The sequence below is a fragment of the Vulpes lagopus genome, chromosome 10 (assembly GCF_018345385.1).
Source record: "Vulpes lagopus strain Blue_001 chromosome 10, ASM1834538v1, whole genome shotgun sequence".
Lineage (NCBI taxonomy): Eukaryota > Metazoa > Chordata > Mammalia > Carnivora > Canidae > Vulpes > Vulpes lagopus.
Genome location: NC_054833.1, coordinates 69,249,771 through 69,263,784, shown reverse-complemented (window position 1 = coordinate 69,263,784; position 14,014 = coordinate 69,249,771). Strand labels below are relative to the sequence as shown.

Genomic DNA, 14,014 nt, shown 5'->3' with positions numbered 1-14,014 from the left:
GGCCTTGCCTGTCTTCCTCCCTGCCTGTGCTCCTCCCCCTGCCGGCGGCACCTGTCTGCCCTCTGGCCCTTGTCATCCCAACCTCACTGAGCAGGACACCCCTCCAATTCCTGTCACCAGGCCAGGTTGGCGTAGGGCTCTTAGGGCTGCCCTACCCACCTGAGCTTTGTCTGCTGTCACTGTGGTGAGAACCAGGGCTGCTGGTTCTGTTCTCTTGCAGGGGCTCCCCCACTACCAAGTCCCAGGAAAGAGCAGCTGCCCTCCTCCCCTCAGCACACGCCCACGTGGGCATGCGCTCACCAAATCCTTGCAGAAGGGATGAGCAGTGGGCAGGTGTGCCCCCAGGGAGGCCAGGGCAGCGGTTCTGGGTCACGCAGCTGGGGAAGTGTAGCATCCAGCTGCAGTGGGTGGTACAGCGCACCCAGAGGCCCGTGCAGGAGAGGGTGTGTGGTCCCAGGTTGTGAGGGTGTATGCGCCAACTGGAAGAGCACCCTGGGCCTGCAAGCACAGGGTGTTCTGTGCTTTCTCCCAGAGCTCCTGTGCTGACCCACCCCCACCCCTGCCCCCCAGGCCCCTGGGGAGCCCCATGGCCCCAGGCTACGGTGGGCTGAGTGAACCCCAGAAGGCCAGGCAGGGATTTTCAAACACACATCTCCACACGGTGGCACTCAAAGAGATCAAAATGCATTTAATGTGGTCTAGTCTCGTGGCCTATGTCTTTAGATACCGCTATGTATTGAAAATAACATGAAAATTCTCCAGTTTCACCATTTAAAATAGATTTGACATTCTATGACCTCACGCAGGGCAGACACCCCTGTGCAGGGCCTCCTTCCCATCAGGCCCGCTCCCGCCCCCGGCCCCTCCCGGGACCCTCGGGCAGGCAGGGACCGGGCAGCACAGCACCAGCAGGCACGGGGGGGCGGCCACCATGTTCGAGGCAGCACGCGCAGGCGTGCACACGGACACACCGTTTCCACTGACGTTTCTGTGTACACAGCCCTGGGACCTGCACACGCTCCGTGCATTCCCATACACACTGCCCCCAGCAGGCAGGCACCAGCCCTGCTCACAGAATCCGGCAAAACTGCCACACACAAATGCACCACACGCACGATGTCTTCACTGGGCCAAACACACACAAACATACACCATCCATATGCAAGCACTCACCTTGGATGCCATGTGCTCACACACACGGGATGATATTACCTCATGCCCAAGTACACCAAAGCCTCACACTGGCACACACATTCCATGCATTCCCATATGGATGTAATCCGGGCAGAGGGCAGTCGGGCTACTGGGTTCAGCTGTGCCAATGTCCCCAGCCGGCATCCATCCTGAGCAGTGTGTGCCCAGCCTTGCAGCCTGGCAAACATTTAAACCAATGCCCGCGTGTAAAACACACACTCACAAACATAACTGTGGGTAAATACACATACAACTCTGAGTCTGTGTGTATATGCACACATGGACATCCCACGTATGTACATCATCAGCCCAGATTCACACACATATGGAGATCATCGTGGGCACACATTGGTACAGCATGCCCACGAACGGTGAATCCACACGCTCATGCACTCAGGCAAAGCCACAATTGCACATATTTCCTTGAACAGCGATGAGATGATTGCCCGTGCAAATGCACGCACTTGGGTGTTCACACACTCACACTCACACACACGCCGCCAGCACGGCCCCTTTCCCACATAAGCAGTTCCATGTCTCAGGGAGGAGGGCACCCAGGCCACCTTGGCTGGCTCCAACAGCCACACCTCTCGGTTCAGGTTGTTAAGAAACTTCCTGGAAATCCCATTGCCTGAAAGGGCGAGGGTGGGAGTAGATTGGAACACACACCTGCACGGCACACAGACCACACTCCATGTACACACAGATGCACACGCAACCAAACACACACCACACACACTCAAGTGTACAAATGCTCCCTACTTGCCTGTGCTCGGCACACGCACTGCACGTGGCATGTGGTACACACAGAGGGCTAACATGCTCTCCACACACCACATGCACACACACACACACACACACACACACGCGGGCACACACACCCCCCCCCCAGCACACACTCCCCAGGGACGACGTAATCCTTGCTCTGCGAGCACACAGGGCTCCTCCCATCCACCCTCCCGTTTCAAGTGCACTAAAGAGGGAGACTATTTTGGTCTTTAGCACAAGCAATAAATAAATAAATAAATACAGGGAAGGAAAAAAAAAAGGGCAGAAGAGTCTGAAAACGCAGCATCTGCCTTTGCCGAGAGATGAAAGGCAGCCCAGGGCTGCTCTCCCGCAGGGTCTGGGGCTGAACCATCCAGCCTGGGCCTGAGAGGAGGTGCACCAAGTCACCCAACGTCCCTGGGCTCTGCTCTGCATGGTGGCAGTGGAAGCCTGGCTCACCAGCCCTGGAAGGATCTCCAGCTGCTGGGCAGAGCAGGACACAGGCCCCTCTGCCAGCCTCAAGTGACTGGGGTCCCTTCATCCCTCCCTGGCTCAGCCTGACAATCTAGGGGGTGGGCAGGGAAGCCATCCCACATCAACTCTACCCTTGCCCCTCCCACCCCCCCCCAGAGCTAAGATGGAGAAAGGCAGCCAGGCTCAGGGCTGGGAAGCCAGGCCCCGGGCTGGGAAGGACTAAGGCCCCTCCAGCAGATCCTGAGAGGAAAGAGCTGACTCCACTGCTGGAATTCCCCCAGCCAGAAATGAGGGTGGAGTCTGAGGCTAGGGCACAATGCTAAGAGTCTGACACCACTCAGGGCACGGTCCCAGGGCGCCTGTGTGTGTGTGTGTGTGTGGCGGGGGAGGGGGGGGACTGATGGCTCATGCCCAGACCCTCGAGGTCCTCTGGCCTCAGACCAGGTCTCCAGCTGCCCTGGGGGTTGGTGTAGGAGGAGGGGAGAGGTAACAGTCCCCACCCCAGGCCCCTGGCTTCTCCCTGCTTCCCAAGACCCACCACTCACTTCGTGACCTTGAAGTCTCCTTCCATTTCCCCGTTTGTGCGAGAGTCCTTGGTGCCTAGCTGTCTCAGAGAGGGCACAGGTTGGAGTGGCCTAGGCAGGCAGGCTGAGGAGACATGTATGGGCTTTCTAATTAAGGACTTCCTTACAGGCCTGGTCATTGGAGAAGACAGAAATCTTAGCTGTCCTGGGAAAGGCCTGGCCAGCTCCACCCCTGCCAGCTGTGTCCCCTGCCAAGAACAAGCCCATGTTGGGCAGTTCCTGGTCCAGGGCCCTACTTTGGGGCCAGAAGAGCCAACAGCTCCGAACTTCCTCCTGACGAGGGGGCCTGGAAGCAAGTGCCACTCCCAGTCATCTCTGCTGACAATTCCACACCTCTTCTAAGATCCTCTGCCATTCAGCAGCAGAGAAGAGCCTGGCTGGGACCTACCTGGGCTCCCTTGTGCTGTCCCAGGTGCAAGGAGGATAGCCCAGCCTCTGCAGACAGACAGGCTGGTGGGGACTTCATGGTGGAATCGGGGGCAGCTGGGAGGACGGGCGAGTCCGGTAACAACAGAAACAGCTGGAGCTGGCCCACCTGAGGTCTCTAAGGCACGACTCACACTGGGGTCCCGTGGGAATGGGGCTGATCTGCTTCCTTGTTGTCCGGGAACCGGCCCTCCCTTCCCACGGAGCCATCTACTCCAACATTTTCCAAGTGTCCCTCACTATGGAAGGGTGGAGGCTATGAGGCAGAAAAGGAGAGAGAAGTAAAACAGGAAAATCTGGTGGATGGGGGGAGAGCGGGCCCTCCACGGCAGGCAGGTCCCATTTCCAGCCCTGAGACGCACCTCTAAGGTACAAAAGTCAAACCCGAAAAGCTCAAAGTAGTTTTTTCCCAGCCCCCACCCCCCCACCTCTATGACTCTGGAAAGCTTTTATGATGATCATTAACATGGTCTTGGTTTTTCTAGCACAAATATCACCTGATCCGCCGTGAGCATAAGGAACCACGGATGAGCACCGTGCTTGCGCTTGCGGACTGTGCCACCTGGCACGCGCGCGGCCTCCACAGAGGAGAGGCCTGTCCAGCCTCGGGGAGCCTCGTGGGGCCTCCATCTACCTGCCTGCATCTGGGAAGACCAACGGAATTCTAACTGTCCTTTTTTTTATAACCCCCACAAATCAAATTTTTTTAAATCACATGTTAAATTTTTTTTTTTTTTTGTAAACAGTCTTACTCAAGCTAAGGTTGAGAAAGCCAAAACTGGTGTTTCTCCCCAAGTTAAAAACCAGTGAGGTGCACTGCAGCCTGCCAGCATTGACCCACAGAGGCTGGATGGCTGTCCAGCCACTTCTGGGCAGGCCGCTGTTCTGTCGTCAGGCAGAAGCCCCTGGCTCCTGGCCTGGACCCCCAGAGGTCACCTCCTTGCCCCTGCACCTGCTCCGGCCTCTGAGGCCAGGGGCGGCCCACTTTGGCCGCCCACTCTCCCGCCAACCTTTCCAGGCCACTGTGAAGGAACATAAAACATCTAAAACGCTACTGAGTCTGCAACCGGGGCACCAGGCCCATTCTGCTCAAACCCAGGGCCCTCACGGGACGCCGGGCCTCTCCCTGGCGGGGTGGATGCTGCACCTTGGCCCATGGTGGCTCAGATCTCTGACTCCCGTCTGTAAGGCCGCTGCTCAAGGACACCGACACCACCACCACTACCACCACCACCACCACTACCACCACCACTGGCCTGGGGTCTGTCAAAGTCATGCCGAGCCTGGGGGCTACGGCCATCCTGGCCTCCATCGGCCTCGTCTTCCTCATCGCGGCTCAGGAAGGCTAGCTCGTTCTCATAACAGAAGGAATTGGCACTGGGCAGCAGGAATTTGTTCTCCACCAGGTCCTTGGCGCTACAGCGGGGTGTGGAGGGCACCTCGTAGGTCTTGTGGAAGTGAGAGTAGTCGATCTTGTACTGGTTCTTCTCCTCGAAGAGGACAGGCTCGAAGCGATGGCCCCACAGGATCTCGTTGGCCAGGTAGGAGCTGCGGGCCTGCGTGGTCATGGCCGTGGCCTCCACCATGCCCTCCAGGATGACCACGATCTCGAAGTCGTCGGTCTCCAGGTCCTGCCGGCTGATGCCAAACAGCGGGCTGGCCTCATCAATCTCATGCAGGATGGTGATGGGGGACACGAGGAAGATGCGATCGAGGCCCTTGTCAAAGCCAACGTCGATGTCGATCTGGTCCAGTGGGATGTACTCGCCCTCCTCGGTGACCCTCGGCTTGATGAGCTGGGCACGCACGTGGGCCTCCACAATGTGGCTCTTCCTCAGGTTGCCCACTCGCCACATGAGGCAGAGCTTGCCGTCGCGCAGCGCCACCACGGCGTTGTGGCTGAACAGCAGGGTCTGCGCCCGCTTCTTGGGCCGGGCCATCTTGGCCATGATGGCGCCGATCATGAAGGAGTCGATGATGCAGCCCACTATGGACTGCGCCACCACCATGAAGACGGCCACCGGGCACTCCTCTGTCACGCAGCGCAGCCCATAGCCGATGGTGGTCTGCGTCTCAATGGAGAAGAGGAAGGCGGCCATGAAGCCGTGGACCTGCATCACACAGGGCGTGCGGCCGCGGCCCTCGGCCGGCTCCAGGTCGCCGTGGGCCACCGCGATCACCCAGAAGATGATGCCGAACAGGAGCCAGGAGGCGAGGAAGGCCAGCGAGAAGATGAGCAGCATGTAGCGCCAGCGGATGTCCACGCAGGTGGTGAACATGTCGGCCAGGTAGCGCTGCGACTTCTCGTCCATGTTGGCAAACTCGATGTTGCACTGGCCGTTCTTCTTGACGAAGCGGTTTCGGCATCGGCGCCGCGTGTGCACCTTGCCGTTGCCGAAGCCGTTGGCACCCGACATGGTGACCAGGTGCAGCCCGTCCTCCTCCGATGACACGATACTGTAGGGGTTGGCCCTGCCGGCCGAGGTCATCCCGGGGCTGGGGGGGCCCTGGCTCGCCCCCGGGCCGGCTCTGCGGGGGGCGGCTCCTGCAACAGGGAAGACAGCGGGGCTGGCAAAGCAGGCCACACGGGCCCCCGCCTCCGCCCCCACCCAGAGCCCTCCGACGTCTTCACCCTAACTCACCCCCCACCGAGCTCCCCATCTTCCCTCCTCAGCCAGCAACTCACCCCCCTTCTCGGTGTGGAAAAGTGACACTCGATCCCCCCGGGAGCTCTGGCCACGAAACCCCAAAAGCTCTGCTTTCAAAGTATATTTAGGATCCTACCTCTTCTCCCACTGTCACTGCCTGAGTCCCCGTCATCACCCACCTGGACCAGCATGGTGGCCACCTCGCCAACCTCTGTGCTCCTGCCCCAACCCCGTTCCAGAGGCAGCCAGGGGGAGCCTGCCATCCTCGGCTCGAGGCCAGAGTCCCTGCTGGCACCCACGAGGCCTGCATGAGTGGAGTCCAGGCCCCTCAGATCTCAGTTCCCAGGCTCTTCCTCACTCGTGCTGTTGCAGCCCACCGTCTCCACGCTGTTCCTCCAGCCTGTCCTGCATGCTCCCCACCCAGATGTCCTCCCATTGCCTCACCTCCCTCAGTCCTTGGCCACAAGGCCCCAAAAGCATCTCCAGAGGCCTTCCTGCACCCTCCGGAGACTAACCCCTCACCCAGTTCCTCACCCCAAATCATCGACTTCTGACCTAATAATAGGAATAGGAATGACATGTACTGGGCGGGTTGCGCTTACCCACCACTCCCACCATGAGACACACCACTGGCTACCTGAGCATAGTGAGTTTGCTATTTTGTTCACTGCAGTCTCATCCCCAGAGCCTAGAAAACCAAGGACACCCTCCTAATGTTCATGTGCTATGCTCCGAGGCACCCAACTCTCGGCACCCATACACCATGCCCTCTCCCTCCCCATCAGAAGCTAGGAGGCCGTCCACAAATCAGCATCCAGAAGGATCACTGACTAACTGCAGCCCAGGGGCCTTCCCCATGCCTGCCTTTCTCAGCTCTACAGGACAGAGCATAGGGAGCACTCAGAAGCATCACTATCCTTGGCCCACTCAGGGGAGCACTTGGCTGGCTTGCTGCACACACGTATATGAGTGTGTACTCATGCACACCAAGAAGTCTCAGGCACGCCCCAGGGCATAACACCCATAGTTGGACAAACACTGCTCTCGTGGCCACTAGCACACATTCAGCCCTCAGAGAGGCTGGCAGCTGCCCCTCCCCCACTGCCCCACTGGCTCTGGGCTGGCCTGTCGGTGCCAGGCTGAGGCATCTACTGTGGGCGCTGAGGCCATCTGGCCATTAGCATTAGGGCTGCAAGTGCTCAGGCCCTCAGCCTGGCTCAGCCGGGGCTGGGCTGGAAGGAGGGGGAGAACCCTGGCTAGCTGGCCTGGCTAGCGTGTTGAGGAGTTGGGCATATTCCTCCCCACCAATGGGGACCCCATCCACCCCCAGTTCCCACCTGGTCATACTAGGAGGTCAGCATTAGACAAGGCAGGGAGCCCTAGAGTGCCCAGAAGACAGTAGGCCTCAGTTAAGAAGGTCCCAGGACAGCCTGGCCACAAGCAGACAGGCAGGTGGCTGGGCACCCACCAGAGACCCAGAAACTGGAAGTGACATGGCCAGGAAGAGGCAACACCGATTTAGCCCTGGTCTGTGTAACCAGGTGCAGCTAGAGCCTCAGAGGGAGCATGACATCTGACTTCTGCTTCAAACACCTGGGAGACAGGTGAGGGAGAAGCCCACATGACCAGCCAGCCTGCAGACCCCTCCTAGAATCTGTCTCTGTTGCCACGGGCTTCTGGATCCCCAGAGCGGGCACGTATACAACTCTCATGGCTATTCCTGCCCACTCCTCAAGCTGCAGAGAGAGCAGGCCAGACATATTAGCAAATGGTCTTAGCTTATCCTCTCAAAACCCCAAGAAGGGAAGATCCCTGGGTGGCCTGCCTTTGGCCCAGGGCGCGATCCTGGAGTCCCGGGATCGAGTCCCGCATCAGGCTCCCGACATGGAGCCTGTTCTCCCTCTGCCTGTGTCTCTGCCTCTCTCTCTATGTCTATCATGAATAAATAAATAAATAAATCTTAAAAAAAAAAAAACAAGAAGGTGACTGCTATTGTTATTTCTACTCTGAATGGAGATTCAGAGAGGTTAGGTGACTTCCCCAAAGCCACACAGCCAATAAGCAGGAGAGCTGATATTCGGACCAGTTAGTCTAATGCGAGGTCTCCTGCTGTGGGGCCTTCAGGCTCTGCAGAGGCCTCTTCTTACCCTGCCATCCTCCCCCCAGGGCTACTCCAGCTGACTACCTCACCACGGGTCTAAGGAGCTGAGACCCGGGGCTGTAATGGTGGACGCTGCTTCCGCCCAGGCCAGGAGGCAGGGAGCTGGTGGCTGTGGGGACCCCAGGTACGTGCCGAGAAGATGGCTCAGCCCCAGATTCCTGGACCCTCGGGGAAGAAGTGTTCAGGGCTGGGGTACTTGGATGCTGGCAGGAGGCCACCAGACCGCAGGGGGCAGGTTTATGTGACCTGGAGGCCTTGAGGGATGTCCAACGGGTCATGGCTGCTCCAACTGGAGCTCTAAGCAGCTGGAGGCCTGCAAGGGACAGAATTGGAAGAATCAAAGGCCAGAGAGCCCAGCCTGGCACGTTGCTCCCATCCGCTGGGGAGCCTCGCACCCGGCCAGCTTCCAGGCAGGTGAGGGAGCTGCAATGATTCCTGGTGTCTGTGCCTGGGCTGGGCAACTGGGACCCACCCAGACCGTGTCACACAGGCTTGGGAACGCCCTCTTCCATTGGTGTTCCTCCTCAAACCACACAGAAAATCAACAAAGTCACGTTCACACTCTGCTCTGCTGTTTCTCAGCTAGAAACCGAGAATATGAGCAGTCATTGTCCAAAGGCACCCAGAAACTAAGGATTACAGCGACTTGGCAGTTCCCTGTGTAGGTCCAGTCCTCAGCTTCCTGTGGCCCCACTCTGCCGTGTGTGTGTGTGTGTGTGTGTGTGTGTGTGTGTGTGCGCGTGCGTGTGTGGGTGTGTTGCTAGGGGTGTGAGGAGCCCCTCCCAGGCTCTTGGTGAGTGCAGCACCATAAAGAAATACCCAGAAGAGGGCCCGTAAGTAGAAACCCCAGCACTACAAACTTGCCAAACGTCCCAAGGACACTCCATGCACACAAACGCAGATGTGGCAGGAAGTTCACACAGCTGTGGAATCTTTAAAGACTCGGTGTAAGAAATGTGGGACAACATCCTCAACCAGGGACATGCAGGCCTCTTTGGCTCTTGCTCAATGGATGCATATGGTTAGATCAGGTAAGAAATATTGTTAGATTTGTTTTGCTAGAAGAGGCCTCAGCAAGTTAGGAGGCCAACTTCCCATTTCCTAGATCTGAGAACTATGGCTGAGACTTGTCCCAGGTCACACAGCAGCTCATGGGCTTGGATAAGACATTAAAGATGACAGCTAGGATCACTGTTGGCAGATGCTTGGCTTGGCTAGAGGGGATCCCAGGCCTTCTCTGGAAGGGAACAGGAGAGGCGCCCCAGGGTCTGCTACCTGAACTAGACGATGTGACTTCCGCACTGGAGATAGGGAGCGAAGTGAGTCCGGCAGGCAGAGAAGGGGTGGTGAAGAGCGTGGACCCAGATACCTCTGAGTGATGGAGAAGCTGTCCCCAGCCTGGCTGTCCCTTGAGCCCACTGCCCTGTTGGCCACGGCATCTGTGGACGCCGACTCCGAGCCACCAGGGTGTTCAGAGCACGACACAGCCTGGGCTGGGAGCTTTTAGAGAGGCAGCTCCCACATGACCCAAGGTGGGGCCCAAGAATCACCAGGAGGTGCCTCCGGATGGAGGAGAACACCCCATGCCCTGTCACCTGAAGCTCTGGGCACCTCAGGTTTCAGTGACATCCGGGAGGGAATGAGGGCCAGGCCTGGGCCCACATTCTCAGATGTCAAGAAGCACTAACTGGAAGAGCCAATGGAGGGAGCCCAGAGCAGGAGGGGCTTAAGCACCCTAGGTCCTGGGCCTTTCAGTTGGCCAGAGTACGTTGAAAGGCAGGAGTGTAGTGATCAATGCAGACCAAGTGCTCACTACAGGCCAGGCCAGCTTCTGAGAGCTCTAATTATCTCCCTTAATCCCTTCGACAACGTTATGACTATGAGCTCCATTTTCCAGATGAAGAAACTGAAGCTCAGAAACACTGAGTCACTTGCCCAGGATCACATGGCCATGAAGCAGCAAGTTTCCAGACTAGAGGGTGGGAGAGAAGCCAACCCCCACCACCCCCAGGGCCGGACTGTAGGCAGGACATGAATTCCCATCGCAGGCCTCCAGGCCCTTGCCACACCGTGTGGTAAGAAGACACACAAGCAGCCGCCAGTCTCGGCACTAGAAGCAGAAGGAAGCCTGTCAGCAGCAGCCCTGACCCGGGCCACTCTGCCCTCGCTTCGAATGTCCAGGGATGGGGCACTCACTGCCTCCTGCTCAAAGCTGATGACCAGAACGAATCCCTGGAGATCACCTGGCTCAGGGAAAGCCAGCGTGTGACCCACATGCACTTGGCACCTCCTCGTCTAGCCCGTGCCGGTGGCAGACGTCGCTAACCCGCCAGAGAACCTCTCGCGTGTCCTGGGAAGGCCTCGGAGCCTGTCCTCATCTAGTACATACGCAGCAGGTTTCGCAAAAGTGCCTAAAGGCTCCCATCTTTACTTTGTAGGCAGGAAGAAGGGCTCCCCCGTTAGGTCACATAGCAGGACGTGAGAGGCAGGCCTGGCCTGGCCCGCAGAGCGCACCGCAGCGGGGCAAGCACCTCACCGGCAGTGGGGAGCCCCGAATCCCCCTCCCGTCCCCAATGCACAGACCGCTTTTGCCCACAGCACACAGCGCAGCCTACACGCATTCGGGGTCAGCACCACACAGCTCTTCTGTGCCAAACCCATGCTAGGTGCAAGGACAGAAACAGTCACAATAAGTTAGTGTGACGCCGGATGTGGTGGGTGTGCCGCCCGCAGCCCAGGCCTTCCCCACTCCTGGGTGCTCATTTCCAGCCACTACTGACCCTAGTCTCTGCCCGAAAGCTCTCTTTGGCCACTGGTATACACTCTGCTCATGCACTGGACAGGCAGGGAACTAATGCCCCCAGAACAACCTTCCTGGAGGGGGCAGCTCCCAGCCCCTGACAGCCATACTCTGGGGTGCCTGTTCTATCCTATCTCCCCAGACCCTAGCCTTGCCTCCGGGATGTCCCACAGCACCATGTGGCCAACATGGCTCCTCTTCTTCTCCTAAGCCTCTTTACCTCCCCCTCCTTCCCCTCATCCTCGCCTTTCTCACCCTCTTCTTCCTTTCTTCCTTGTCCCTCCTTCCATCCCCCTCCTCGGACCTCCTCCTCCCCCTTTCCCTCCTCATAGAGTCTTTTGGTAACCTGGTCACTTCCCCAGTTGCCTGAGCTGCCAGAAACCTGGTCTCCTCTCTCTCCTTCAGCCTTCATATCCACTCCGTCACCAGGTCCTGCCTGTGTGGTTTGTCTCCTGAACTGCCAAAGCTGTCCACCATTTGCTCACCCACATCCTCCTTCCAGTTCAGGCCACTCCTGTCTTGACATACCAACAGGCCTCTAAGGGCTTGTGCTGTGGCGACCCTCTGTCGCATGTGGTCCAACTCCCAAATCATACCTAATGTGAATGCTTAGAATCCTCCCACTTGTCAGGAATCATCTGAAGGCCACCATTGCCACAGAGCCCTTTTGGATCCTCTGGCCCTGGGCTTTTCCTGTTATGACCAGAAGCCCCTTCTACCTGGTATAAGAGTTGACCTTGCCCAGGCCGCATTTCTGGCCAACCTCAGAGGCCTACACAGGCTGGTACAGGCCTAGCCCAGAGAGGACACCCAGGAAACGCTCATTGTCCAGATAAAAGGCTGAGGGACTATGCAGCGGAATAGCAGATGGATGAGGAGCACGACGGAACAGTGCATGAGGTGACACATATAAATACAGATGGGTGGTGGTATGCATGATGAAGACATGGCAGATGGATGAGTGGATAGGTGGGAAACAGAAAGATGAATGACTTAAGTCAATAGAAAATCATTCGATGGTTTGGGTGCATGAAGAGATGGATAGATGGATGGACAGGTGGGTGGGCAAACAGACGGATGACTAGATGGATGGCTGGTGGAGGGAAGGACAGATGGGTACTTGGGTGCATGGATGAATGGCTGGGATGGTGAGTGAATGGTTGGGAAATGCGTGAATATGTGGAAGTGAAGATGGCTAGGTGGGTTGGGGAAATGAGTGGACAGGTAGATGGCAGACACATGGGAGGATATGCGGAACTAGTGGATGGACAATGGGTGAATGAGAGGCTGGAGAGGTAAATGGACAGAGGAGTATTTAGTTGAGTGGATGGCTAGATGGGTAGATGCACATCAGTGACCTTCATCTTACCTCTTGAATCCTATCTTCTAAGTAACAGTGCTGAGCAGGCAAGTGGCTGTCTTCAAGGCTGTGTCAGCAGCAGCTTCCATTTCCTGCACCCCAGCTGGAGAGGAATCGGTCACTAGAAGACCCTAAAGTCAACAGAGCAAAGCCAAATTACTATAGATGGTACTGCTCTCCTCAAAAGCAAGGGTTCAAAAGTCTGAAATTTCCACCTGAACCCCCACTTCTGCAGCTTCCCTCAGGGTCCCATGGGAGGTGGAAGAGGCCTCCAGCCCACACCTCTGATACCCACACCTTCGCAACTTGGAGTACCTACCAATTGTCAGTACCTACCCACGGTGGTGGGTGTTTTACAGAGATTAGCTCATGTCATCCTCACAACAACCCCACTTGGTTGGAACAATTGTTGGTCGCATTCCAGAGAGGTGGGTAATGCGGCAGAGGAACTCAGGTCTCTATCATACTATACTCCTAGCCACCACCTGCAGAGCCTACCCAATGCAAACCCCAGGGTTCAAGTGTGGATGGACAGAAGGACAGACAGATGGATGGATGAATTATGGATGGAAGGGGTGGGTGGATTATGGGTAGGGGAGTGAGTGTGTGGTTGGGTAAGTGGGTGGATTACCAATGGGTGGGTGGGTGGATTATGGATGGATGGATGATGGATGGATGGGTGGGTGGGTGTGTGGATGGATGGGTGATGGATAGTGGGTAGAGAGATGAGCAGGTAAATGGATGGATGGATGAAGTGGTTGAGTGAGCGGGAGAGATGAATAGACAGATGAGTGGACAGGTGGGTAAATGGCTATATGGATGAGTGCATGTCAGTAGCTTCTCAGAGACTTGCCTTGGGCATTCGTGCATCCTGGGTGGTCCCAGCAACCCACAAACATCATTTTCCCACTGTCAAAGGAGCCCCCTACTTTTCCCCCAGTATGCTGTGTGGCGGGAAGGGGCTCCATGAATTCCCAGAGGCAAGCCGACTTGCCTGGCCCTTCTCACCTTCCCCCACCTCCCAGCCTCTGAGATCACGGGCCCCACCCCGTCACAGCTGAGCTGGCTGTAATCCACAGTCGCACTGGCTTTTCTGGCTGGGATCAAGGAACTGTGGGTGAGTCAGCCCCACATCATAAGCCTCCTGGGGCAGGTGACAGCCGTGGGTTTAGAGGCACACAGACCTAGGTTCAAGTCCACTGCCTGTCACAAGCTGTGTGACCTTGGCTGACTCACTTCTCCCTTCTGGGCGTCTGCTTACTCCATAAGGGAATGTCCTGCTGGTCCTTCTTCACCTTCCAGACTCTCATCTCAACTGGGACAGAGTCCCAGTTCTCAGCCCCCCACTTCCCTGTCCCTCATCATGCCCTAAGCAGATGCCATAGGTCTGCAGGTTGCATCTCTTAGCCCTCATAATTTTAAAGTGGTGGGGAGATTGAGCCTTAGGGCAGCTCCACTGTAGAAGCACGTCACACAGCTGGGAATCTCCATGGCTAGGACCTGTGCCCAAGTCCTTGATCTTATGCCCTGCCCCTGAAATGGGCTTATACCGTGCCCAGCCCTGAGGGCTTAGCTCCTGGCTTCGTTTATTCCAGCCCT

At 57.2% G+C, this 14,014-nt stretch overlaps 1 protein-coding gene across 1 annotated transcript in view; it reads right to left on the bottom strand.

The window, feature by feature from the left end:
• Window positions 1-671: 671 nt before the first annotated feature.
• KCNJ12 (potassium inwardly rectifying channel subfamily J member 12) overlaps window positions 672-14,014 on the bottom strand; it is a 43,919-nt gene continuing 30,576 nt past the window's right edge. The window contains exons 2-3 of the mRNA XM_041771594.1: window positions 12,425-12,546; window positions 672-5,991 (exon numbers count right to left, since the gene is read on the bottom strand). Of these exons, the coding sequence (XP_041627528.1) occupies window positions 4,610-5,935 (1,326 nt within the window). The 5' untranslated portion in view covers window positions 5,936-5,991; window positions 12,425-12,546 and the 3' untranslated portion in view covers window positions 672-4,609. The remainder of the gene's footprint in view (window positions 5,992-12,424; window positions 12,547-14,014) is intronic.